This window comes from Suncus etruscus, chromosome 19, assembly GCF_024139225.1.
Source record: "Suncus etruscus isolate mSunEtr1 chromosome 19, mSunEtr1.pri.cur, whole genome shotgun sequence".
NCBI classification, from domain to species: domain Eukaryota; kingdom Metazoa; phylum Chordata; class Mammalia; order Eulipotyphla; family Soricidae; genus Suncus; species Suncus etruscus.
This window is the reverse complement of record NC_064866.1, coordinates 6,572,688-6,598,940: the sequence shown is the minus strand read 5'-3', so window position 1 is coordinate 6,598,940 and position 26,253 is coordinate 6,572,688. Positions and strand designations below refer to the sequence as shown.

The window sequence follows — 26,253 nt, the reverse complement described above, 5'->3', positions numbered from 1 at the left end:
AAAAATGAAAAATAAATAAAATAAATGAATAAATAAATAAATAAATAAATAAATAAAGGAGGAGTGCTGGGATTTGGGGGGACAGTTATTTTCTCCTGCCATGGAAGAGGCCTTTAGCTCCCCTTGGGGCCTTTCCAATAATAAATAAAGAATAAAGAAAAAAAAAGAAAATAAAATAAATCAAAAAAGAAAAATAAATAAATAAAAAGAAACAAAAATAACAAAACAAAGGAAGGAGTGCTGGGATTTGGGGGGTGCAGCCATTTTCTCCTTCCATGGAGGAGGCCTCTGGCTCCCCCTGGAGTCTCTCCAATAATAAAGAATAAAAAAATAAAATAATAAAAATTAATAAATAAATAAAAGGAGGAGTGTTGGGATTTGGGGGTGCAGCCATTTTCTCCTGCTATGGAGGAGGCCTTTAGCTCCCCCTGGGGTCTCTCCAATAATAAAGAATAAAAATAAATGAATAAAATAAATAAGAAGAAAAAAACCAATGGAGGAGTGCTGGGATTTTGGGGTGCTGAGATTCGGGGGAGCAGCCATTTTCGCCCTCTCCCTGATTTTATAAGCAAACTAAAGTCGCCCCTCATGAGTCCAAGGGAGCCATTCTGCATTGCAAAACGGGCAAGGCGAACCCCAAAATCCTGTCAGCCATTTCTCACCCCAAAAAACCACCCAGTTCCATCAGCCAGGCCGCTCAGAGAAGAGCCAGCCAGGACTTCATTTCCCAGGCTCCCTTGCGCGCTCTTTGATTTCCGCGCGCAGCCTGGCTGATCCTGTGATTGGTTGGAAGGGAGCGGGCTTCGCTTCTGATTGGCTGAGAAATGCGCGCGGGAAGTTTAAAATCACTGAAAGGGGCGGGACTACAAAGGAAAAAAGACACCCAGAGGCGTTTGGTATTAGTTCAGAATGAGGGCGGAGTCTGGGGAGGAGAAAAATCTCGGGAGTCGGCTGCTGATTGGTTTAAAATGAGGGCGTTGTCTGACTGAAGGCGTGGTCTACGGAGGGAGAAGGCTGCTGATTGGCTCAGAATGCGAAATGAAGGCGGAGTCTAAGGCGGAACGAAGGTGGAGTTTGGGGCGGAGCAAGACCTAAGAGGCGGCTGCTGATTGGTTCAGAATGAGGGCGGGCTTTAAATGATTGGTTCAAAATAAGGGCGGGGTCTAAGGCGGGAAAAGGGCGGGGTCAATAAAGAAGCAAGGCCTCGGGAGGCGGCTGCTGATTGGTTCCAAAGGAGGGGGCGGGGTCTAATAATATATTCAAAACGGGGGCGGAGTCTAATAGTGGCGGGCACGAGGGCGGGCTCTGGGGGACGGAGCCATACCGGGAGGCGTCCGCTGATTGGCTCAGCATGAGAAACGGCGTCTCCTGATTGGTCCAAAAGGAGGGCAGGGCCTAAGACGGAAGCGCGGCCGCTCTTTCGCTCCGGTTCGCGCCTGGGAGAACGTGTAGTTGCGGGAGTGAGCGCCATGGAGTTAGTGAGTTGTCCGGAGCACGGTAATAAAGAGGCGGAGGAGGGGGTTATGGGGGAACATCCGGGGCTCTGAATGACGTCACCGCCGTCCATTTTGTGTCCCCCAGGCACTTTCTGTCTGCTGAAAACGGGGGTCCGCCCTGGCGTGAATCAAGGGAAGAGCTTCTACTTGTGCGGGGTTCGAACCTGCAGCTTCTTAAGAGTTACCGAGTAAGGTCTGGGGGAGTACCCAAGGCCGGCACCCCGAGGATGGCGCCGGATTCTCCTTTGCCCCGAATCTGGGCTGCAGGATGCTGGATCTGGAAGAGCCTGGGCAGTTCAGGGAGCTGTGCTGTGTGATTCCGAGCTAGTGGCTTGCCCTCTCTGGGCTCCCAATTTCTGCAAAATGGAAGCTCTGCCTCTGGCTTCCTTTTGGACTCTTTCTTTCTTTCTTTCTTTCTTTCTTTCTTTCTTTCTTTCTTTCTTTCTTTCTTTCTTTCTTTCTTTCTTTCTTTCCTTCTTTCCTTCTTTCTTTCTTTCTTCTTTCCTTCCTTCCTTCTTCTTCTTTCTTTCTTTCTTTTTTCTTTCTTTCTTTCTTTCTTTCTTCTTTCTTTCTTTCTTTCTTTCTTTCTTTCTTTCTTTCTTCTTTCTTTCTTTCTTCTTTCTTTCTTTCTTCTTTCTTCTTTCTTTCTTTCTTTCTTTCTTTCTTTCTTTCTTTCTTTCTTTCTTTCTTTCTTTCTTTCTTTTTTCTTTCTTTCTTTCTTTCCTTCTTTCCTTCCTTCTTTCCTTCTTCTTTCTTTCTTTCTTTCTTTCTTTCTTTCTTTCTTTCTTTCTTTCTTTCTTTCTTTCTTTCTTTCTTTCTTTCTCTTTCCTTTTTCTTTTTCTTTCTATCCATATTTTCTTTCCCTTTTTATTCTGTCTTTATTTTTCTTTCTCTTTTTGCTTTTTTTTCTTTACATGCTTTTCAGAGCATAAGCATGTTCTAGGAAAGGCCAGACCCATGGAACTTAGAGCCAGGAAAGTGGAAGGATCAAAACAAAACAAAGAAATGAACTACAGAGATCCAGAACTATGAAGAATGTTCCCTGAGTTCTTTTAAGAAGCAAGGGCCTTCAGACTTCATTGCAGAGGAATGGGATCCTCTCTGACCTTGACTCCCAAGTCATGATGGTCCCCTTCTCTGCAGAATACTTTTTGCAAATACTTGCCACATATTTGCAAAAAAAAAAAAACAAAAACAATTCTTGGTGCAAAATTGGAGTCTTTTCCCAAGTCTGTTTCAAGTCATTTAGTGCAAAATATACTCACCACGTATTTGCAAAAAAAAAAAAAAAATCCTTGGTGCAGAATTATAGTCTTTTTTTTAAGTCTGCTTCAAGGCATTTAGTGCAAAACATCTTTGCCACATATTTTGCAAAGATTTGGTGCAAAATTGTAGGTTTTTTCCCCCAAGTCTGCTACAAGTCATTTAATGCAAAATATAGTTGCCACATATTTGCAGAAATCCTTGCTGCAAAATTATAGTCTTTTCCCAAGTCTGCTTCAAGGCATTTAGTGCAAAATATACTGGCCACATATTTGCAAAAATCCGTGGTGCAAAATTGGAGTCTTTTCCCAGGTCTGCTTCAAGGCATTCAGTGCAAAACATACTCGCCACATATTTGCAAAAATCCTTGGTGCAGAATTATAGTCTTTTCCGAAGTCTGCTTCAAATCACTTAGGGGGCTCATTTCCTACAAGAAAACACCCAACATGAAAGCTGATACCTGGGCTAGAGATTTCATTTTCTGGTTTGACTAGCCATTGGGCATCACTGTCTTACAGGTCCTTAGAGGAAAAAATGATTTTTATTTAGCAGTAGCTGGCAATTCAGAAAAGTGTTCTTAAAGTTTCCACGGTTTGAAAATTCATTTTTTTTCAAGACCGTGGCACCCCCTTTGTGTTTGTGAAAAAATGAGCATGAACACCTTATGAAAGAAAACACTATTCCAGCTCAGTGAAGATTCTTACTATTTCTGGATCTCAGTATTTGATTTATTTTTTAATTATCTGCACTTTCCTGGCTCTAAGTTCTGTGTTTCTGGCCTTTCTCGAACATTCTTGCTTTCTCGGAGAAGCATGTTGGATTTTTCTTGTCCTTTGCTGTTCCAACAAGAACCAAGGAATTCCCCATTTGCCCTGCTTCCGACTGAGCAGGTTTTACTCTACGGAGAGCTGCTCAAAATGATCATCAAACTTACTTTGCTCAAATTCCCCTTAAGGAAATTTCAAAATATTATGTTCCTCTCCTCCCTTACATTTCTCTCACTTTTTTCCCTCTTTTGGGGGGGTGGGGGTGGGGGAGGAACAATAAAGATGGAAGGATGAATTAGGCCACACTCAGTACTGTTCAGGGCTTACTCCTGGCTTGGGATCACTCCCAGCAGTGCTCAAGGGACCATACATTGCCACGATTAAATCAGGTTATACCATATGCAAGGCAGACAAGCACCTTAACTTCTGTTTAGCATTTAATTTTCTTAAGTCAGCGGGTAGGGCTGCCAACCTGGATTCAATACCTGACTTCCCATACATTCCCCTGAGGACTAATGGGAATGATTCCTGAGTGCAGAACACTTTGACTCAAACAAACAAACAAACAGAATATATCCTTATATAATGTGCCATTTACACAACTGCACTGGTATCATACAGGAATAGTCGGTGAATTTTTGATAAACTCAAGCTATGTATGACAGGTCACATCAGAAGATTAAGAAAGGGCCCTAGTCATACGAGTTCACTTTGGATACTCCAAAGTATTTATTCTGAAAAATCACAAATAATTTCACAGTTAAAAATGCTTGTTTTTGTTTTTTGGGGGGGGCACACATCTGGTAATGCTCAGGGGTTACTACTGGCTCTGTGCTCCGAAATGGCTCCTGACAGGCTTGGGGGACATATGGGATGCTGGGGATCGAACCTGGGTCTGTCCCTTGTTCCTGGGGCTACATGCAAGGCAAATACTCTGCCGCTGTGCTATGGCTCTGACCCCCTGATTAGCAACATCTCCAGAAAAGAAAAAGGATGAAGGAAGGACCTGGAAGAATTCCGAGCCAGACTTAGATGTTTTACTTGGGGACTGTCACAATATATGGACTTTAAGGTACAGAGTAGTTCTGAGTCATCACGACAAAGAAAATGACTGAGTTTGCTTTATGAGGAGTAGGGAAGGATGGAAGTTACATCCTGGAGAAAGCAACAGTCATAAAAATGCATGGGGTTTGTAAACCTGTCCAAGGTCATATGTGGACTCAAATTTGAGATCCACAGTTTGGAGTTTTAGAATGTCCGTTTCCATTCTTTACCTGCTCAAACAAATGTTCTTTTTTCCTCCCCTCTTTCTAGTATTCCTGTGTCTCACTGCTTATTGCATGAAGGTTTTGTGGTGGAACTTCAGGGTTTGCTTACACCCCAGAGTAAGAATGAGTACAGGTATGTGTCTGGAAGGAGCTTCTGGAAATGTTTGCTTTTTCTTCTTTGATTGGAAGAAACCAGGAAGGTTTTTGTAGAATTAAATTGGAAAATTCACAATGAAAAACAAACAGTATTTATATATATATATATATATATATATATATATATATATATATATATATATATATATATTGCATATCTTCTGGACTGTGACTTACTAACTTTTGAGGCAAAAATTGAGAAGTTTTATGTCAGGATAAACTACTCTGATTTTATTCCTTCCCAGTTCACATATGGTCCATGGCATCAACTCACCAATTGTCATTGTTGTCCTTCCAGTAATAGAATGACACAGTGTATGTTAAGTAGCCAAAAAATATTCTCTTTTTCTGGGAACTCAAGAAGATAGCAGGTCTTTCTCGTGACTATTAAAATAGAAATAGAAATTCCTGGGAGACCATTTTTGGGGCAAAGGGGCACACTCGGTGATGCTCAGGGGTTACCTGATTCTGCTCAGGAATCGATCACTCCCGTCTCTGGGGACCAAATGGGATGGGATATTAGGGGTCAAATCTGGGTTGACTGCATGCAAGGCAATTGCCCTACCCGATGTACTATTGCTCTGAATTCCTATCAGCAGGAATTCATTCGGGGTCATATTGAACAGATCTATCATCTGTATTTGGGTACAGAAATGTGGAGGAACAGAATTGTAAGCATTTGGTTTGGTGATAATATTTTGACTTCAAATGGAGACTAGAGCAAGCCAGCCAGGAAGATGGGCCAGATTTGATATTCCAAGTAGTTTGGAATTTATATCTTCTGGATAATTTATCCACAGAGTATAGGCATTCAGGTATGATCTTCATGACTTTGGTTTTTGGGCCACACCCGGCGGTGCTCAAGTGTTACTCCTGGCTGTCTGCTCAGAAATAGCTCCTGGCAGGCACAGGGGACCATATGGGACACCAAGATTCGAACCAACCACCTTTGGTCCTGGATCGGCTGCTTGCAAGGCAAACGCCGCTGTGCTATCTCTCCAGGCCCGATATTCATGATATTTTTATGCCCTGAATGCTACCTACTTATTAAAGAGTAGTAAAGATAGAAGGAATTTATTGAGAAGACACTTTGAAGAAAAACTCCTACAGCCAAACAAAACATCATATATTTAGCCTAGGAAAGGATTACATACATAGGATGTTAGTTAGGAACTTGCTGTATCTGAAAGACATTTGCTTTTGAGAAAAAAAATCTTATCTTGCTACCATTCCAGTATCATTTTTATTTATTTAATTTTTATAACTTTATTTATTTATTTATTTATTTATTTTGGGTCATATCTGGCAGCGCTCAGGGGTTACTCCTGGCCCTATGCTCAGAAATCACTCCTGGCAGGCTAGGGGGACCATATGGGATGCTGGGATTTGAACTACGGTCCTTCTGCATGCAAGGCAAACTCCCTACCTCCATGCTATCTCTCCGGCCCAACTTTATTTATTTATTGATCGATTGATTGATTGGTTCTTGGGCCACACCCAACAGTGCTCAGGGCTCATTACTGACTCTGCACCCAGAAATCGCCCCGGCAGGCTGGGGGAACATATGGGATGCCAGGAATTGAACCCAGGTCTGTCTTGGGTCAGCTGAGTGCAAAGCAAACACTCTACCACTGTGCTATCTCTCCAGCCCTCGTTTTTTATTTTTTATTTTTTGGGGTTGGGGGCACACTCAGCTGTGCTCTAAACTTATTCCTGGCTCTGTGCTCAGGATCACTCTTGGCAGGGTTTGGGGGAACCTTGAGAGGTGCCAGGAATCAAGCCTGCTGAGTACAAAATAATACTATCTCACCATCTCTCAAAAGTAGAATAGTTTTATTTAAAGAAATTCATTTAGGGCCCGGAGAGATAGCACAGCGGCGTTTGCCTTGCAAGCAGCTGATCCAGGACCAAAGGTGGCTGGTTCGAATCCTGGTGTCCCATGTGGTCCCCCGTGCCTGTCAGGAGCTATTTCTGAGCAGACAGCCAGGAGTAACCCCTGAGCACCGCCGGGTGTGGCCCAAAAACCAAAAAAAAGAAAAAAGAAATTCATTTAGAGAAATGTGAGGGAAAGGAAAGAAAATAAGAGATATATGTTCAAGAGGGTACACCAAAGGCTTTTCTAGAGCGGGGAGATACTCAGCCCTTTTTACTGTTAAACTGGTTTTTTGCTCATGAGTTGTTTGAGTTATTTATATCATATTTTATTTTATTAACGATTTTTTGGGGACCACACCCAATAGTGCCCAGGGTTTACTCCTGGCTCTGCACTCAGGAATCATTCCTGGCAGGCTCAGCAGACCATGTACAATGCCAGGGATCAAACTCAGGTTGGCTGTGTGCAAGGCAAATGCCCTACCTACCTGCTGTACTATTTTTCAGGCCCCTGAGTTACTTATTTTTCTTTGCTTTTTCTTTTAGTTGAACTTTAGCTCTTTTTTTAATTTATTTTGCTTTTGGGCCACACCCAGAGGCACTCAGGAGTTACTCCTGGCTCTGTGCTCAGAAATCCCTCCTGGTAGGCTCCGAGGAACAATGGGATGCCAATGGGATGCCGAGGATCAAACCTGTGTCTGTCCCAGATCGGCCAAGTGCAAGGCAAACGCCCTCCCGCTGTGCTGTCACTCTGGCCTCCCTTTTCATTTTTTAAAAATAAATTTTTATATTTTAAACACCATCATTTACAGAGTTGCTCATGATAGTTATTTCTGGCATTCAATCCAACACCACTCCCACCACTAGTGGAAAATTCTCTTCACCATTGTCCCCTGTTTTCCCAGCCTCCCTCAAGTCTGCCTCTTGGCAGGTAAGAATAACTTTAATATTGCTTGCTGTAACTAACTGGTAATAGAATTGTCAGAGGGAAAAATTTTTCATTCAAAGAGAGCTTGTGAGAATTGCCAGATTTCACAGTTAGGGTCATTATGTCATTGTTTGAAGCTGCTTATTGTTGGTTGATCATTGTGGGGTTTTTGTTTGTTTTGGGGTCACACCTGGAAACACTCAGGGGTTACTCCTGGTTCTGTGCTCAGAAATAGCTCCTGGCAGACAGAGGGACCATATGGGTTGCCGGGATTCTAACCACCATCCGTCCTGGATCGGCTGTGTGCAAGGCAAACATCCTAACACTGTGCTATCTCTCCAGCCCCTCGTTGTGTTGTTTTTGTTTGTTGAGCATATGTGACATTTATGGTATTTTCACATCGAATGTGATGTACTTCTACTGGGATGAGCTGCTGTGTGGCTAGATATGTGCACAGCTAGTACTTTAGATATCTTTGGAATTGGACCTATGAATTTATATGGCGGCATCTCTGGGCTGTGTGTGTGGCTGCTGGTAACTTGTGGAAATACTGAAGTTCTGGGGTAGGGAGTGTGGTGGGCGTGGGGGATGGAGGCTGCCCAGCCTGACTCCAAATTGTCCTTGGAGATGTCTGTCACAAAACTGGCGTGTCTGCAGTTCTTGGCAGTTACTGACTGCAGAGATTTGTGGAAAATTGGTGACACTGGGCCATTGGCCTGGCAGAGTTGTAGGGTAACCCTGTGTGTGCAGAATTCAAGGGCTTCAGTAGGGTGGGGACTTGCTCTGACCCTTCCAAGGGCTTCCCGAGTGATCCTCTATGAGACCAGTATATCCATTTATTTTCAAGATTTGGTTCGCCTCTTTCAAGAACTAGATGAGTCTGTGACACTGGCTGATGGACAGACGTTGCAATCCACTTTGAATCTTCTGTATTTTAATAAATTAACCCTTTATCAGATATCTGGCTTGTCTCTTTCACTGGATTGGCTTCTCAGTTTGTTGATTATTTCCTTTTTTCTGAAGAAGATTTAGTTCCTCTAGTTTATTTTTCCATTTGTTGTCATTTTATGATCATACCTCCCAAAACAAACAAAAATCTATCATGCAATTTATTGTTTGTTTTCCCTTTGTTTTATGGCTTCTAGTCATACTTTCAAGGTTTTTTTTTTTTATCTATTTTGAATTAATTTTGGCAGATGGCATAAGATAGTTGTCCGGTTTTGTTCTTTTGCATGTGGCTCTCTGATTTTCTGATCGCATAATGTCAAAACTCTTTTCCTGTGGATACTTTTGGCCTTTTTGTTTTAAATTAATTGATCGTATAAGTGTGGAAACCCACGTTTTAATAATAGCTGCACTTTCTATTCTTCTTTATTTATAGGTCTGTCTTAAGCCAACACCATGCAGTTTTGATGACTAGTGTTCTGATCCAGTTTGATATCAGGAAAAGTATTACGTCCAACTTTGGTCTTTCTCAGTGGTTTAACTATCCAGGTCTTTGTGGTATCATAGAAGTTTTAGAATTGAGTGTCTTATTTTTATGAAAAAGACCACTGCTATTTTAGTCTACACTCAGACTATAGAATGCTTAACAATATTAATTCTTCTAATCTTTGAGCACACACAATTTTTGTTCCTGGTTGTTCATAGTTTTGCAGTTCACAGTATGCAGGTCTTTTACCTGCTTTTAAAGTTCCGTTATTTTATTCTTTTTGAAGAAATTGCAAATGGAATTTTCTTGATTCCTTGCTGATAATTTGTTACCAGTATACAGAGCCATCACGGATATTTGTATGTTTGTTTTGTGTCCTGCAGCTTTACTGAAATCATTTATTCTAATGTTTTTTGATGGAGCCTCGAGGGCTTTCTGTATATAATGTACCATTTACAGATAGTCCCCCAGTTCATATCTTTCTTTCCAATTTGATTGCTCATTATCTCTTTCTCTTGTCTAAGATTGTTCTGGATAGAACTTGCAGTATTGTGGTAAATGACAGTGATGAACAACCTCATTTTCTTCCTGATCTTAGAAATGTATTTAGCTTTTCACCATTGGTGATAAATGGTGAAAAAAATTAAGTATCACTTTCATAATTTTTATATATTTGAATAGTTTTATTTTTCTTTCTTAATTGGCCTATATATACAATAGATGCTCTATAGATATTTTCATTGAGGTTAGAGAAGTGTATGATCTCATCTTTATAATCAACATCCTATCAATATATGGGATATTTTTTTTTTTAAACTTTATTGATTGATTGGTCTTTGGGCCACACCCAGCAGCACCCAGAGGCTACTCCTGGCTGTGCCCTCAGAAATCACCCCTGGCAGGCCAGGGGCCCAAATGGGATGCCGGGACTTGAACTGGGACCCTCTTGAGTCCACAGCATGCAAGGCAAACACCTTGGCAGTTACTGACTCTGCAGCCCTAATATATGGGATATTTCTATTTCTATTAAGTATGATTGGACCTTCTTCTAGTGAATCTCCCCAAACCATAGGTATAATTTATTCTCTTCTATCTAGCTTCTTTTTTATAACATTGCTATGAAATTTGTCTATATAGTTGTTACTTTTTATATCAGTCATTCAGTCTTTATAGTTGATGAGTTAAATTCCATTTATGAATTAGTTTGTTTCATGGATTTTTGTGCCATCTGTTTGAATCTGTCAGTTTTCAATTGAAATCTTATATAACAATATATAGTTGAGATCACATGTTTACAATCATGTCATGTTTATGGTTTTGATGTCATGATTACAGCACCTCACCACCACCCAAGTGCCCAAGTACCAAGTACTACTGTCCTTAAGTTCCTTCTAGTTCGTCCCATCTTTTCCCCCACCTTATTTCATCTCTGTATTCCACAGATGAGTGACATTATGGGACTTATTTGCCCCCTGATATAATTCAATTCCGTAGCTTCCAATTAAATCCAAGTTGCCACACATTGCATGATTCCTTCTGTATTTATAGCTATATAGGTTCTGTTATGGATATATATACACCACAATTTCTTGCAAGGCAAATACCTTACCTCTAGCTCCACCTTTCCAGCCCCAAGTTCTTGCTAGTTTTTGAAGAAGTTATTAGGTTTTTCTTTTTTTTTTTTTTTAATTTATTTAAACACCTTAATTACATACATGATTGTGTTTGGGTTTCAGTCATGTAAAGAACACCACCCATCACCAGTGCAACATTCCTACCACCAATGTCCCAAGTCTCCCTCCTCCCCACCTGACCCCCGCCTGTACTCTAGATAGGCTCTCCATTTTCCTCATACATTCTTATTATTAGGACAGTTCAAAATGTAGTTATTTCCCTAACTAAACTCATCACTCTTTGTGGTGAGCTTCCTGAGGTGAGCTGGAACTTCCAGCTCTTTTCTCTTTTGTGTCTGAAAATTATTATTACAAGGGTGTCTTTCATTTTTCTTAAAACCCATAGATGAGTGAGACCATTCTGCGTTTCTCTCTCTCTCTCTGACTTATTTCACTCAGCATAATAGATTCCGTGTACATCCATGTATAAGAAAATTTCATGACTTCATCTCTCCTGACAGCTGCATAATATTCCATTGTGTATATGTACCACAGTTTCTTTAGCCATTCGTCTGTTGAAGGGCATCTTGGTTGTTTCCAGAGTCTTGCTATGGTAAATAGTGCTGCAATGAATATAGGTGTAAGGAAGGGGTTTTTGTATTGTATTTTTGTGTTCCTAGGATATATTCCTAGGAGTGGTATAGCTGGATCGTATGGGAGCTCGATTTCCAGTTTTTGGAGGAATCTCCATATCGCTTTACATAAAGGTTGAACTAGACGGCATTCCCACCAGCAGTGGATAAGAGTTCCTTTCTCTCCACATCCCCGCCAACACTGTTTATTCTCATTCTTTGTGATGTGTGCCATTCTCTGGGGTGTGAGGTGGTATCTCATCGTTGTTTTGATTTGCATCTCCCTGATGATTAGTGATGTGGAACATTTTTTTATGTGTCTTTTGGCCATGTGTATTTCTTCTTTGTCATAGTGTCTGTTCATTTCTTCTCCCCATTTTTTGATGGGGTTAGATGTTTTTTTCTTGTAAAGTTCTGTCAGTGCCTTGTATATTTTGGAGATTAGCCCCTTATCTGATGGGTATTGGGTGAATAGTTTCTCCCACTCAGTGGGTGGCTCTTGTATCCTAGGTACTATTTCCTTTGAGGTGCAGAAGCTTCTCAGCTTAATATATTCCCATCTGTTAATCTCTGCTTTCACTTGCTTGGAGAGTGCAGTTTCCTCCTTGAAGATGCCTGTAATGTCCTGGAGTGTTTTGCCTATGTGCTGTTCTATATATCTTATGGTTTTGGGGCTGATGTCGAGGTCTTTAATCCATTTGGATTTTACCTTCGTACATGATGTTAGCTGGGGGTCTAAGTTCAATTTTTTGCAAGTGGCTATCCAATTGTGCCAACACCACTTGTTGAAGAGGCTTTCCCTGCTCCGTTTAGGATTTCCTGCTCCTTTATCAAAAATTAGGTGGCTGTATGTCTGGGGAACATTTTCTGAGTATTCAAGCCTATTCCACTGATCTGAGGACCTATCCTTATTCCAATACCATGCTGTTTTGATAACTGTTGCTTTGTAGTACAGTTTAAAGTTGGGGAAAGTAATTCCTCCCATATTCTTTTTCCCAATGATTGCTTTAGCTATTCGAGGGTGTTTATTGTTCCAAATGAATTTCAAAAGTGTCTGATCCACTTCTTTGAAGAATGTCATGGGTATCTTTAGAGGGATGGCATTAAATCTGTATAATGCCTTCGGGAGTATTGCCATTTTGATGATGTTAATCCTGCCAATCCATGAGCAGGGTATGCGTTTCCATTTCCGTGTGTCCTCTCTTATTTCTTGGAGCAGAGTTTTATAATTTTCTTTGTATAGGTCCTTCACATATTTAGTCAAGTTGATTCCAAGATATTTGAGTTTGTGTGGCACTATTGTGAATGGGGTTGTTTTCTTAATGTCCATTTTATCCTTATTACTATTGGTGTATAGAAAGGCCATTGATTTTTGTGTGTTAATTTTGTAGCCTGCCACCTTGCTATATGAGTCTATTGTTTCTAGAAGCTTTTTGATAGAGTCTTTAGGGTTTTCTAAGTAGAGTATCATGTCATCTGCAAACAGTGAGAGCTTGACTTCTTCCTTTCCTATCTGGATTCCCTTGATATCCTTTTCTTGCCTAATCGCTATAGCAAGTACTTCCAGTGCTATGTTGAATAGGAGTGGTGAGAGAGGACAGCCTTGTCTTGTGCCAGAATTTAGAGGGAAGGCTTTCAGTTTTTCTCCATTGAGGATAATATTTGCCACTGGCTTGTGGTAGATGGCCTTCACTATATTGAGAAAGGTTCCCTCCATTCCCATCTTGCTGAGAGTTTTGATCAAGAATGGGTGTTGGACCTTATCAAATGCTTTCTCTGCATCTATTGATATGATCATGTGGTTTTTATTTTTCTTGTTATTGATGTTGTGTATTATGTTGATAGATTTACGGATGTTAAACCAGCCTTGCATTCCTGGGATGAAACCTACTTGATCGTAGTGGATGATCTTCTTAACGAGGCATTGAATCCTATTTGCCAGGATTTTGTTGAGGATCTTTGCATCTGCATTCATCAGTGATATTGGTCTGTAATTTTCTTTTTTGGTAGCGTCTCTGTCTGGTTTAGGTATCAAGGTGATGTTGGCTTCATAAAAGCTATTTGGAAGTGTTTCTGTTTGTTCAATTTCATGAAAGAGTCTTGCCAAGATTGGCAGTAGTTCCTCTTGGAAAGTTTGATAGAATTCATTAGTGAATCCATCTGGACCTGGGCTTTTGTTTTTCGGCAGACATTTGATTACTGTTTTAATTTCATCAATGGTGATGGAGGTGTTTAGATATGCTACATCCTCTTCCTTCAACAGTGGAAGATTATAAGAGTCCAAGAATTTATCCATTTCTTCCAGGTTCTCATTTTTAGTGGCGTAGAGTTTTTCAAAGTAGTTTCTGATTACCCTTTGAATCTCTCTCATATCAGTAGTGATCTCTCCCTTTTCATTCCTGATACGAGTTATCAAGTTTCTCTCTCTCTCTTTCTTTGTTAGGTTTGCCAGTGGTCTATCAATCTTGTTTATTTTTTCAAAGAACCAACTTCTGCTTTCGTTGATCTTTCGGATTGTTTTTTGAGTTTCCACTTCGTTGATTTCTGCTCTCAGCTTTGTTATTTCCTTCTGTCTTCCTATTCTTGGGTCCTTTTGGTGAGCATTTTCTAGTTCTATTAGCTGTGTCATTAAGCTACTCAGGTAAGCTCCTTCTTCCTTCCTGATGTGTGCTTGCAAAGCTATAAATTTTCCTCTCAGTACTGCTTTTGCTGTGTCCCATAAATTCTGATAATTTGTGTCTTTATTGTCATTTGTTTCCAGGAACCTTTTTATTTCCTCCTTGATTTCATCTCGGACCCACTGGTTATTGAGCATGAGGCTGTTTAACTTCCAGGTGTTAAAGTGTTTCTTCTGAATCCCTTTGGAGTTCACAAATAATTTCAGAGCCTTGTGGTCAGCGAAGGTAGTCTGCAAAATTTCTATCCTCTTGATCTTATGGAGGTATGTTTTATGTGCCAGCATGTAGTCTATCCTGGAGAATGTCCCATGTACATTGGAGAAGAATGTGTATCCAGGTTTCTGGGGATGGAGTGTCCTATATATATCCACTAGGCCTCTTTCTTCCATTTCTCTCCTCAGGTCTAGTATATTCTTGTTGGGTTTCAGTCTGGTTGACCTATCCAGTGTTGACAAAGCCGTGTTAAGGTCCCCCACAATTATTGTGTTGTTGTTGATATTATTTTTCAGATTTGTCAACAGTTGTATTAAATATTTTGCTGGCCCCTCATTCGGTGCATATATGTTTAGGAGAGTGAATTCTTCCTGCTCTATGTACCCCTTGATTAATATAAAATGTCCATCTTTGTCCCTTACAACCTTCCTGAGTATAAAGTTTGCATTATCTGATATTAGTATGGCCACTCCAGCTTTTTTATGGGTGTTGTTTGCTTGGATAATTTTTCTCCAGCCTTTTATTTTGAGTCTATGTTTGTTCTGACTATTCAGGTGCGTTTCTTGTAGGCAGCAGAAGGTTGGATTGAGTTTTTTGATCCATTTAGCCACTCTGTGTCTCTTTTTTTTTTTTTTTTTTTTTTGGTTTTTTGGGTCACACCCGGCGGTGCTCAGGGGTTACTCCTGGCTGTCTGCTCAGAAATAGCTCCTGGCAGGCTCAGGGGACCATATGGGACACCGGGATTCGAACCAAGCACCTTTGGTCCTGGATCGGCTGCTTGCAAGGCAAACACCGCTGTGCTATCTCTCCGGGCCCACACTCTGTGTCTCTTAACTGGTGCATTTAGTCCATTGACGTTGAGAGAAAGAATTGTCCTGGGATTTAACGCCATCTTTATTTCAAAATTTCGTGTGTCTTTTGGGTAGTCTTGTCTTAGATTAGGTCTTTCAGTTTTTCTCTTAAGACTGGTTTTGTGTCTGTGAAGTTTCTGAGCTGTTGTTTGTCTGTGAAACCATGTATTCTTCCGTCAAACCGGAAAGTGAGTTTTGCTGGGTACAGTATTCTGGGTGAAGCATTCATTTCATTCAGTCTTGTCACAATATCCCACCACTGCTTTCTGGCATTGAGTGTTTCTGGTGACAGGTCTGCTGTAAATCTCAGGGAAGCTTGCTTGAACGTGATTTCCCCTTTTGATCTTGCTGTTTTCAGAATTCTGTCTCTATCTGTGGGATTTGTCATTGTGACTAGGATGTGTCTTGGAGTGGTTTTTCTGGGGTCTCTTTTGGTTGGTACTCTTCGGGCATGTAGGATTTGATCACATATATTCTTTAGCTCTGGAAGTTTCTCTTTAATGATGTTCTTGACAGTTGATTCTTCCTGGAAATTTTCTTCCTGGGTCTCTGGGACTCCAATGATTCTTAAGTTGTTTCTGTTGATCTTATCATAGACTTCTATTTTCATCTGTTCCCATTCTTTGACTAATTTTTCCATTGTCTGCTCATTTGCTTTAAGTTTTTTGTCCAATCTCTCCTGCTGTATGGAATTGTTATGTATCTCATCTTCCACAGCACCAAGTCTATTCTCAGCTTCTGATACCCTGTCCCAGAGCTTATCTATTTTGTCATTCACTTCGTTTACTGACTTTTTCAGGCCTGTTAGTTGACATGTTATTTCAGTTTGGAGTTTTGTGATTTCTGTCTTCACATTTTCTTGGTTCTTATTAGTGTTCTGTTCAACTCGATCCATGGTTTCTTGGAGTCCGTTGAGCATCTTCCATATTGCTAGTCTAAAGTCCTTATCTGAGAGGTTGATTAGTTGGTTGGTCATTATCTGGTCCTCAGAATTGTCATCTTCATTCTCTATGTCTGATGCTGGCCTGCGTTGTTTCCCCATTGTCACACTTGTATTGTGGGTTTTTCTACGTGTTGTGGTTGTATTCATTGTCTATATGATGCAGGCAGCACACTCCTCTGGCTCCTCCCTTTCTGGATGGGCTGACTTGCCTCTAAGGGAGGGGAGTCCTCCGTGGATGAAGCCTCACACTGGGTCAAATCTTAGGCCCGAACATGCAACAGAGAAGACAGTTCGGAGAGAAATGCTTGCTTCTGTGATATAGCACAGTTCTTAGTGTGATTTTTCCTTCTTGTTACAATGGAGTTCTTTCCTTAGAAAGAGTGCACGGCCGCGTAGCGAAGCAGCCGTGCTCCGCTGGAGCCTCTTTTTGCCCCACTCGCAAGAGTTTCACGCAAGAGGACAGTAGATAGACATAGACAGGTCACACTCACAGTTTTTCACAGTTGGGCCCCACTGGGCCGGTGTACTTTCGCGGATTTTCCCCGCCTGGTGTCACACACAGGGAGCCAGCTTTTGCAAAGCTTAGCCGGTTTTCATGCTCTGTAGTCCCTCCCTGAAAATGGCGTCTGGGCGAGTGAGGTTTCTGGAGCCTCTTTTTGCCCCACTCGCAAGAGTTTCACGCAAGAGGACAGTAGACAGACATAGACAGGTCACACTCACAGTTTTTCACAGTTGGGCCCCACTGGGCCGGTGTACTTTCGCGGATTTTCCCCGCCTGGTGTCATACACAGGAAGCCAGCTTTTGCAAAGCTTAGCCTGTTTTCCGTTATTAGGTTTTTCTGTTACTAAGTTTCATATGTTGGATCTTAGTCCTTTATCTTGTATGTTGACTTTTTAAATTTTATGTATTTATTTATTTATTTATTTATTTACTTATTTATTTATGGGGTTCTGGGCCACACTGAGCAGCACCCAGGGATTACTCCTGGCTTAGAAATGGCTCCTGACAGGGTCTGGGGACCATATGGGATGCCAGGATTCAAACCATTATCCTTCCTTGGTCAGCTGCGTGCAAGGCAAACACCCTACCTCTGTGCTTTCTCTCCAGCCCTGTGTTTTCTTTCCTTTTGTACAGTTTTTCAGTGGTTGATTTTGTGTCTTTGCTGCCATAGGCTTGGTGACAGTCGGGTCACTCAGGGGCTTTCTCTCCTCTCTTTCTTGCTCCACTCATACAACCTTGCAGTCTCCCTTTGCTGGGCCATTGAGATTCATCCACGTTGCTCCAATTTAATTATATCAAAACTGTGAACATAAATCACAACATATAACCGCGGATTTTTCTCCATTTCAAAATATGGTGTTATTTTTCTTTTTATTATTAAGTTAGGAAACGTATATTCTCAAAAGACCTTTGGCATATTTGCTCTGTGATTCTCATTTTCTTAACTGTCTTTTGAAGCCCCGAAATTTTTCATTTTTAAGATGTTGTATTTATCATTTTTTAATGGTGCTTTTGTATTCGCTCTGAGAAACATTGCCTGCCCTAAGATCACCCATATCTATAGTGGTTTCTTTTGGAAGCTTTATGATTTTTTCAATGTTTCTTTTTTAATTCTATTATTTGCCTCAAATTAATTTGATTGTAAGAAAAATAGATGTTCGTTTTCTCCCTTTATATTTTGAATGAATATTATATGGTTATTTTAGCACTGCCTTTTGTTTGGATCACACCTGTCTGTGCCTAGGGTTAACTCCTGGCTCTGTGCCAAGGGATTTATCCTGGCCATGCTCAGGGGTTCCATATGTGATGCGAGAGGTTGGCTGCATGGAAGGCAAGTGCCTCAGCTCCTATATTGTCTCTCCAGTCTCAGTAGCATTTTTGAAGATTTTTCTTTTCCCATATAAATACTTGACTCTTCTGAAAATCAATCGATGCCATATATGGTTGTTTCTAGCCTTTACTCATCTAATCTATTGATCCAGTTTCTATTTTTACACATTCAGATGACATTATATCTTGAGTTTTCTGACTTATTTTCTCCCCAAGGTTAACTTTTAGGTATTTTGCATTCCCATAAAAGCATAAAAGCAATTTTGTAGATTTCCACAGAAATACTTCTTAGGATTAGTTGAATTTATAAAGATTAAGTTAAGGAGGACTGTTATTAAGAATGACAGTTTTGGGGCTGGAGAGATAGCATGGAGGCAAGCCGTTTGCCTTGCATGCAGAAGGACAGTGGCTCGAATTCCGGCATCCCATATAGTCCCCTGAGCCTGCCAGGAGCGATTTCTGAGTGTAGAGCCAGGAGTAACCCCTGAGCGGCACCGGATGTGACCCAAAAAAAAAAAAAGAATGACAGTTTTAGTCTTAGTCTTGAGCCTATATATTTGTGACTTGTAAAATTTCCGTCAGCAGTGAGTGAAGTTAGTGTGAAGAAGAGAGACAGACACAGAATGAGCTTTCTCATATGCGGGATATAAAGAAGCATAATGTTCAAATAAAGAGTCCTCAAAGACAGTAGAAACAAAGAACATAAGAGATCGTATTGTAGAAAGCAAGCCCTTTGAGAGGCTGGAGAATAGGAGGAGATGGGGAGGTTTGGAAAACACCAGTGGCAGAATAAAATGTTCAACCAAGAGGATGAGCTGGTGATGAAAAATAAGGAGGTTTTATGTATGAAACCCTACCAGCAACAGTACTGTAAACACAGTACAAAAATTTATAGTTAAAAAATAAACTGAGGTCAGAGTGATAGCACAGGATGTTTAGCTGACACAAGGCTGACGCAGGTTCTATCCCCCGCATCCCATACATAAGCATGCCACTTGCCAAAAGTAATTTCTGAGTGCAGAGCTGGGAGTAACCCCAGAGTGCTGCCTGGTGTGCCCCCCACACACAAAAAAAGAAAAATCACCACTTGTCGAAGAAGACTGGTTGGAGGCATTAGTGGAAGGAAGAATGGAAGTAGACACTGGTGAAGGGATTGGTGTTGAAACGTTGTGTGCCTGAAACCCAATCATGAATTGATATATAAAAAATAAAACTCAAAATTTGGCTCTCCCCAAAAGTGTATTTCAGCATCATTTAATATTTTCAACATCTAGTTCTATTCCCTGTTAATTTTAGTCTTCAGTGTTAATTTCCTTTTATGCTGTTGAAAATGGAATTTATGGGGCCGGAGAGATAGCATGGAGATAAGGTGTTTGCCTTGCATGCAGAAGGTCGGTTGTTTGAATCTCAGCATCCCATATGGTCCCCCGAGTCTGCCAGGCGCTTTCCTTTTTGTTAGTTTTTTTTTTTTTTTGGTTTTTGGTTTTTGGTCACACCCAGCAGCGCTCAGGGGTTACTCCTGGCTCTGCTCAGAAATCGCTTTTGGAAGGCTTGGGGGATTTGAACCACTGTCTTTCTGCATGCAAGGCAAACACCTTACCTCCATGCTATCTCTCTGGCCCCGCCAGGAGCTATTTCTAAGCATAGAGCCAGGAGTAACCCCTGTGTGCTGCCGGATGTGACCCAAAAACCAAAAAAAAAAAAAAAAAAAATGGAATTTATACTTGTTTTCTGCTGCTAAGAGGACCTAGCAAGGCTCTAATGCATGAAGGAAGGGTGCCTTCCTGAATCTGGGACACATACAAACACACACACATGCACGCACATATGTGCGTGCCTGATAGAACCACATTTTTAGATGCTGAAAGCCATCAAGAGTCCAGTTTGCACTAAAAGATGAATTATGGAGATTAAGCAGTGCGGACAATAGAGTAAGAAAGCCCCTCAGAATAATAGCATGGCATGTGCATCTCTTATCATCCCAGAATCTGTTGTGTGTCTTCCTGTCCTTGTTTTACAGATAAAAAGAAGCATTTGGGGGGGGGGGGGCGGGTTAAGAAAGGGATCTCAGGTCCCATGGCTATAATGAGGGTTTTTAGTTTCAATCCTTTCACTCTGGACACAGCTACTAGCTACTTTCACCAAATGAAAGGTGATGAACTTGGATTGAGGCAATGACAGTGCCCTTGGGTGTACTGTGATTAGAGAAAGATTTGCTGAGAGAGAATGGAGAGGACTTTTTTTTTTTCCCTGGCAGGGAATATCTGTTTTGTCATTGGGTTTAGTGATCACGTAGCCTCCAACTTCCTTGGGTGTGAAGTCATGGTGAAACTGTGTGTGTTGCTCTTAGCTTGGCACTGAAACAGGCAGTTGCTATGTTGGGTTGATGGGTAACAGTCATCGCTTTTAAGACGAAGGAATGAGGAATATTGAGATTTGTGGATGACACAGCTTTGGACTAAACCCATTTTACACTTGAAAAAATTAAGTGTGCATTTAGCTCCCATAGGATCCAGCTATCCCACTCCTAGGGATACCCTAGGAACAAAAAAATACAATTCAAAAACCCCTTCCTCACACTTCTATTCATTGCAGCACAATGAATTTACAATATTTACTGGCTATTAAATACTTACAATAGCCAGAATCTGGAAACAGCCCAGATGCCTGACAACAGATGAAACAGTGGCTAAAGAAACTGTGGTACATATACACAATGGAATATTATGCAGCCATCAGGAGAGATGAAGTCATGAAATTTCCTATACATGGATGTACATGGAAACTTATCCTGAATGAAATAAGTCAGAGGGAGAAAGACGTAGAATAGTCTCACTCATCTATGGGTTTTAAGAAAAATGAAAGACATTCTTGCAATAATTTTCAGAGACAAAAGAGAGGAGGGCTGGAGGGACCGGCCCATGATACGAAGCTCACCACAAAGAGTGGTGAGTGCAGTTAGAGAAAAAAACTACACTGACAACTATCATGACACTGTCAATAAGTGAGAGATGTAGAATGCCTGTCTCGAATACAGGCAAGGGGTTGGGTGGAGGGAGATAGGGGCATTGGTGGTGGAAATGTTGCTTTGGTAAAGAGGGTGTTCTCTTTGTGATTGAAACCCAACTGTAGTCATGTTTGTAATCAAGGTGTTTAAATAAAGGTATTATTTAAAAAAAATTAAGTGTGCAGCTTCAAGATGAGTTCTGTGTTGAAGGTAATATTTTAAGAACTAGTTTTTAGCATGTTCTATGAATACTAAGTAGACAACTGAGAAGTCATCATTAGTTTAAAGAAGAGAAAGCTGTTTCTAGGGGGGCTGTTTTTTCTTCAAGTCTAGACCACTTGTCAAGAGAAGTTTTACTGGGGTTCTGCAATGTTGTCTTAAGGCCTAGAAGGTATCTCAGTGGCTAATACAATAATTGCCCAGCAAGCACAAGGACACGGGGCCAAAAATTCATACCCCCTGAAAATGATGAGAGGATGCTTGGGACACCCAGCAAGGAGAGTAGGTTGGTGGTTGGGGGGCATGACATGGGAAGTGCCCATGTTAAGCTTGAGACTTTGAGCTTGGCCCCTGGGCCATGTATGTGCCAAGTGACTCTGGCCATCCTATGATCTGGGGTGCCCAATAAAAGGAAGTAGAAATATGTTTAAAATGTTGTTTTAGAACAAATAAAGTAAGTCCTGTATTACAGGTTAAATTAAAAAAAAAATCTAGAGGGCCAGAATGATAGCACAGCAGTAGGGTGTTTGTTTGCCTTGCATGTGGCCAACACAGGACAGACCGCAGTTTGATTCCCGGCATCCCATATTGGTCCCCTGAGCCTGCCAGGAGCGATTTCTGAACTCAGAGCCAGGAGTAAACCCCTGAGCACCTCCATAGCCGGGTGTGACCCACCCTTAAAAAGTACAAAAAAGAAAAGAAAATTTAGTACTTCAGAGTGGTACAGGCTGGATATCCACACTATAAAAAGTGGTACTAAGCCCAACTGAATAAGAAGGAATAAGACGGGGGCTTTTCAGAGAAACCTTGATCTCTGGGAGTACAGCCTCTCCTTCCCCCAAGTTGGGCTTTATTTTACTGTACTTGACATCCTCTACATCCTCTGGTGAGCCTTGAATCTCTGGCAAGTTTATCCTGAATAGCTGGCAAAAGGAGAAAGGCCCAGGGGCCATGTTCCAGATCCTGGCATGGTGTGCAGTTCTCTGCCTTCACCAACACCAGATGGTGCCACTCACCAGCATGCTTCTGTCTGCAACCCAGCTCCTTCCTTTGGGTACTGTCAGGACCAGAGGGAAGAATTTTGGCCTTGATAGAAATGAGGCATCATTTCTTTCTTCATCAGTGTTGGGCATTCTCATTGAACTGCTGAGTTTGTGCTCTTTTTCCTTCCCCTCAAGGATATGAAATCAAAATAGGGATATTTTGGGGGGAGTTTTGTCTATAAATGGATACAATACATTTTAGTTCTTGGAGTCACTAGTTGTGGAATGGTACTCAAGACTTAAGAACACTTGAATTGGGACCAGAGAGATAGCATGAAAGTAAGGCGTTTGCCTCTCATGCAGAAGGACAGTGGTTTGAATCCCTGCATCCCATATGGTCCCCGAACCTGCCAGGGGCGATTTCTGAGCATAGAGCCAGGAGCATGAGCACTGCCGGGTGTGACCCCCCCATCCCCCCAAAAAAAGAACACTTGAATTATTGTGTGTCTATAAAGCCCCTTTTATAGTGGCTTACTGGATAAAAGTGGCACATGCAATTATTTAGTGTAGTGAAGATTGTGTCGATGACAGGTCTGCTGACAGAAGCCAAACTCATACAGAGGCTCTGGGATTGATTTCCTGGCAACACACACACACACACACACACACACACACACACACACACACACACATATACACACACTAATTGAACTGATAAAGTTTTTGTTTTTTGTTTTGGTTTTGGGGCCACACCTGATGATGCTCAGGGGTTACTCCTGGTTTGGAGGACCATATGGGATGCTGACTCGTGCCGGCAAGGCAGACACCTTACTGTTTGTGCCATCGCTCCAGCCCTGATTCAGTTTTTGAGTTGAGTTAGAGAGAGGTAAACCGAGCCCCTGCTTTGCATACAGGATGCCCAGGTTTGATTCCTGGCATAGCATGGATCCCCGCTGAACCCATCTTCTCTGGGAGTGACCTTCAAGCACAGAGCTGGGAGTATAGTCCCTGACCACAGTTAGGTCTGACCTCAGAAAGAAAGAAAAAAGTTTTGAGGACATATCTTAGCTATAAAAAGACTGATTGATTCTATTCGTGGAGCAAAATTGATTGGTGATTAAGTACAAAAGGCAGTGTTGGCAACAGTTCAGCTTTCTGGAAATATCTCTGGGCAGATAGGTCCAATCAGCTGAGTACAACAAACATACTGTATCAAGTTAGTGAAGGAAGATGGGAATGTAGAAGAACCGAGCATAGATGATAGGAAGCAGGTACTGAGGGACCCATAGGGCTCTGATCCGTAGGCCCAGGTGGGGGTCTAGTTTATAGTTTTGGTTTTTTTTTTGTTTTGTTTTTTGGGGTCACACCCGGCAGCACTCAGGGGTTTCTCCTGGCTCTATGCTCAGAAATCGCCTCTGGCAGGCACAGGGGACCATATGGGATGCTGGGATTCGAACCACTGACCTTCTGCATGTGAGGCAAATGCCTTACCTCCATGCTATCTCTCAGGCCCTGGGGGTCTGGTTTATAAATAGGGTTCAAAGGAGCTACATTCTTTGAGAGGCAGTTTGGGAATGAGGCATGGCAGCCAGCTCTGTTCTAGCTACAATCTGGGATGTGTTTCTGTGTGTAGTGACTGCCTTGCCCTGGGAATAAACCATTAAATATTGCAGAAATATATGACAGAAGATAGGGTCAAATCATATGGTTCCACACTTGCTGACTCCTTGGCTGATCTTGGCCCAGGTAGATCTTAGCTTCTGCCACACTTTGAAACATCCTGGATGTTTATAAATAGATGGACAAATGGTTAGAGAAGGGACCACTATGACAACCATAGCAGGAAAGTAGTTACAGTGTTTTAAATAAAGGGGAAAAATGAAATGGGCTCTTTTCTGTTGTTAGCAGTTGGAATCCAAATGCTCAGATTTTTACAGATTCATAGGTGTGTCAGTTTACTTTTTGTTTTTTGTATTTGGGGGGGGGTCACAACTGTCAGTGCTCAGGAATTCCTCCTGGCTCTACGCTCAGAAATCGCTCCTACCGTGCTCGGGGAGACCATATGGGATGCTGGGATTCGAACCACCGTCCTTCTGCATGCAAGGCAAATGCCTTACCTCCATGCTATCTCTCTGGCCCCGTCAATTTACTTTTCAATAACTGGTTTATATGCTTTAATCAAGATCCAGTAATATCCACAAAATTTCAGTTGATTGATATGCCTATTAAATCTCCCTCATTCTTCCCTTTTTCTTCCTTATATTTATTGAAGGAATCAGGTTGTGTGTCATAGAGTTTCCCACAGTCAAGATTGTTTATCTATCCTTATGGTCCAGTTTTATGCATTTCTCTGCATTTTTTTATTCTTTTTAAACTTTATTGATTAATTGATTGTTTGGGCCACACCCAGTAGAGCTCAGGGGTTGCTCCTGGCTCTGCACTCAGAAATCTCTCCTGGCATGGGCCCGGAGCGGTGGCGCAGCAGTAGGGTGTTTGCCTTGCACACGGCTGACCTAGGATGGACCGCGATTCAATCCCCAGCGTTCCATATGGTCCCCCAAGTCAGGAATGATTTCTGAACACATAGCCAGGAGTAACCACTGAGCGTCACCAGGTTTGGCCCAAAAACCAAAAAAAGAAAAAGAAATAAATCTTTCCTGGCAGGCTGGGGGCCCTATGGGATGCTAAGAATCAAACCAGACCCTTCTGGGTCAGCTGCATGCAAGCAAATGCCTATCACTGTACTGTCTTTGGTCCCTCTACATTGCCTTTAAATTGATTTATTTTAGGTCAAGATTTGACCAAATTGAGGGATTTTGTTTGCTTATTTATTTTCCGTTTTTTTGCTGTTTTAGATTGGCTTGCTGTTATATTCATTTTTATTTTCCTTTATAAGAAAGGCTGTCTATCAGGAATATTTAATGCCTACTTAGCTCTTTTTCTGATTTTTTGCAGTCACTGTTAGTCCTTCTCCATTTCAGTCTTCCTTTGTTCAGTTAAATGCATAAATGTGCTCATATCACATTGATAGATGTGATGTTTCAGTTCTTCTCAGCCCCTAGGTGACCTGTGAAATAAAATAATTTTTAACTTGGTATAAGGGAATAATTAGTTTTAAGTGACCTTTCATAACTGAAAGGTTATGAAATGGTTTAAGATATTTTCCTGTATTAAAAACAAATTATTCTTAATTTAATGAGTTTCCATGGCTTTGGTTCTGTTTTATATTTCATCAGATTGTTCTTCCGATGCAGTAAAAGTAAGGCCGAGGGGAAGAAGTGGTGTGGAAATGTCCCATGGCAGGTAGGAATCTTGGTTTCAAATCTGTTACCGTAAATCTGCAATGCCATAGATAGGCCTTAAGAGTTTGTCTTCATCAAATTGTCGCTAAAACTGAGTAAACCTTTTAATTCCAATGTCAATCTGGATCCTATATGGGTATTAATGATTTGTTTCCTATTTTACGTACTTAAACTCAACTAGTTTATTTCCTACTTAGGGAAAAATTAAGTTTTGAAGAACCCCAGCAACTTCCTGTAGGCCAAGAGCAACTTACTGTTAGCAGAGATTAAGTACAATCTACCCACTTCCAGAATGCTAGAATTCGGGGAGACCTCCTGGGACTTAGAGGAGCTAGATCAGGGGCGGGCAAACTTGTTTGGGTAGAACTCATGGTTGAATTTCTGACTATAGATCATAAGACTTCGTAAGCTCAAAATTAAGAAACAAAAACCAAAAAACCAGCAGACCACTAAAAAATCCTACATATGACATCGTTTCAGTGTGGGCAAATGTTTATTTAGAGGGGGACAATTTTTCAAGAAAATTACGTGTGATTTCCATGAGGAGTATTTAATGCCTAGTCATTTCTTTTTCTGATCTTTGCAGCCATTGTTCATCATTCTTCATTTCAGTCTTCCTTTGTTCAGTAAGGTGCATAAATGTTTAATATGCATAAAATGCGTATTATTGTCCTAGAAGCTCTTTGATTGATTATTATTTCTTGATCGTGGTAAAAAAAAAAAAGGGCTAAGCAGGGGCTGGAGCGGTGGTGCAACAGTAGGGCGTTTGCCTTGCACAAGCTGACCTAGGATAGACCTT

General features: G+C 41.3%; 1 protein-coding gene across 2 annotated transcripts in view; it reads left to right on the top strand.

Moving 5' to 3' along the window:
* Positions 1 to 1,444: 1,444 nt before the first annotated feature.
* The window catches only part of TTF2 (transcription termination factor 2), a 56,128-nt gene continuing 31,319 nt past the window's right edge, over positions 1,445 to 26,253 (top strand). For both annotated transcript variants that reach the window (XM_049765902.1, XM_049765901.1), the window contains exons 1-4: positions 1,445 to 1,497; positions 1,582 to 1,684; positions 4,841 to 4,927; positions 25,389 to 25,455. In XM_049765902.1, the coding sequence (XP_049621859.1) occupies positions 1,470 to 1,497; positions 1,582 to 1,684; positions 4,841 to 4,927; positions 25,389 to 25,455 (285 nt within the window). In that variant the 5' untranslated portion in view covers positions 1,445 to 1,469. The remainder of the gene's footprint in view (positions 1,498 to 1,581; positions 1,685 to 4,840; positions 4,928 to 25,388; positions 25,456 to 26,253) is intronic.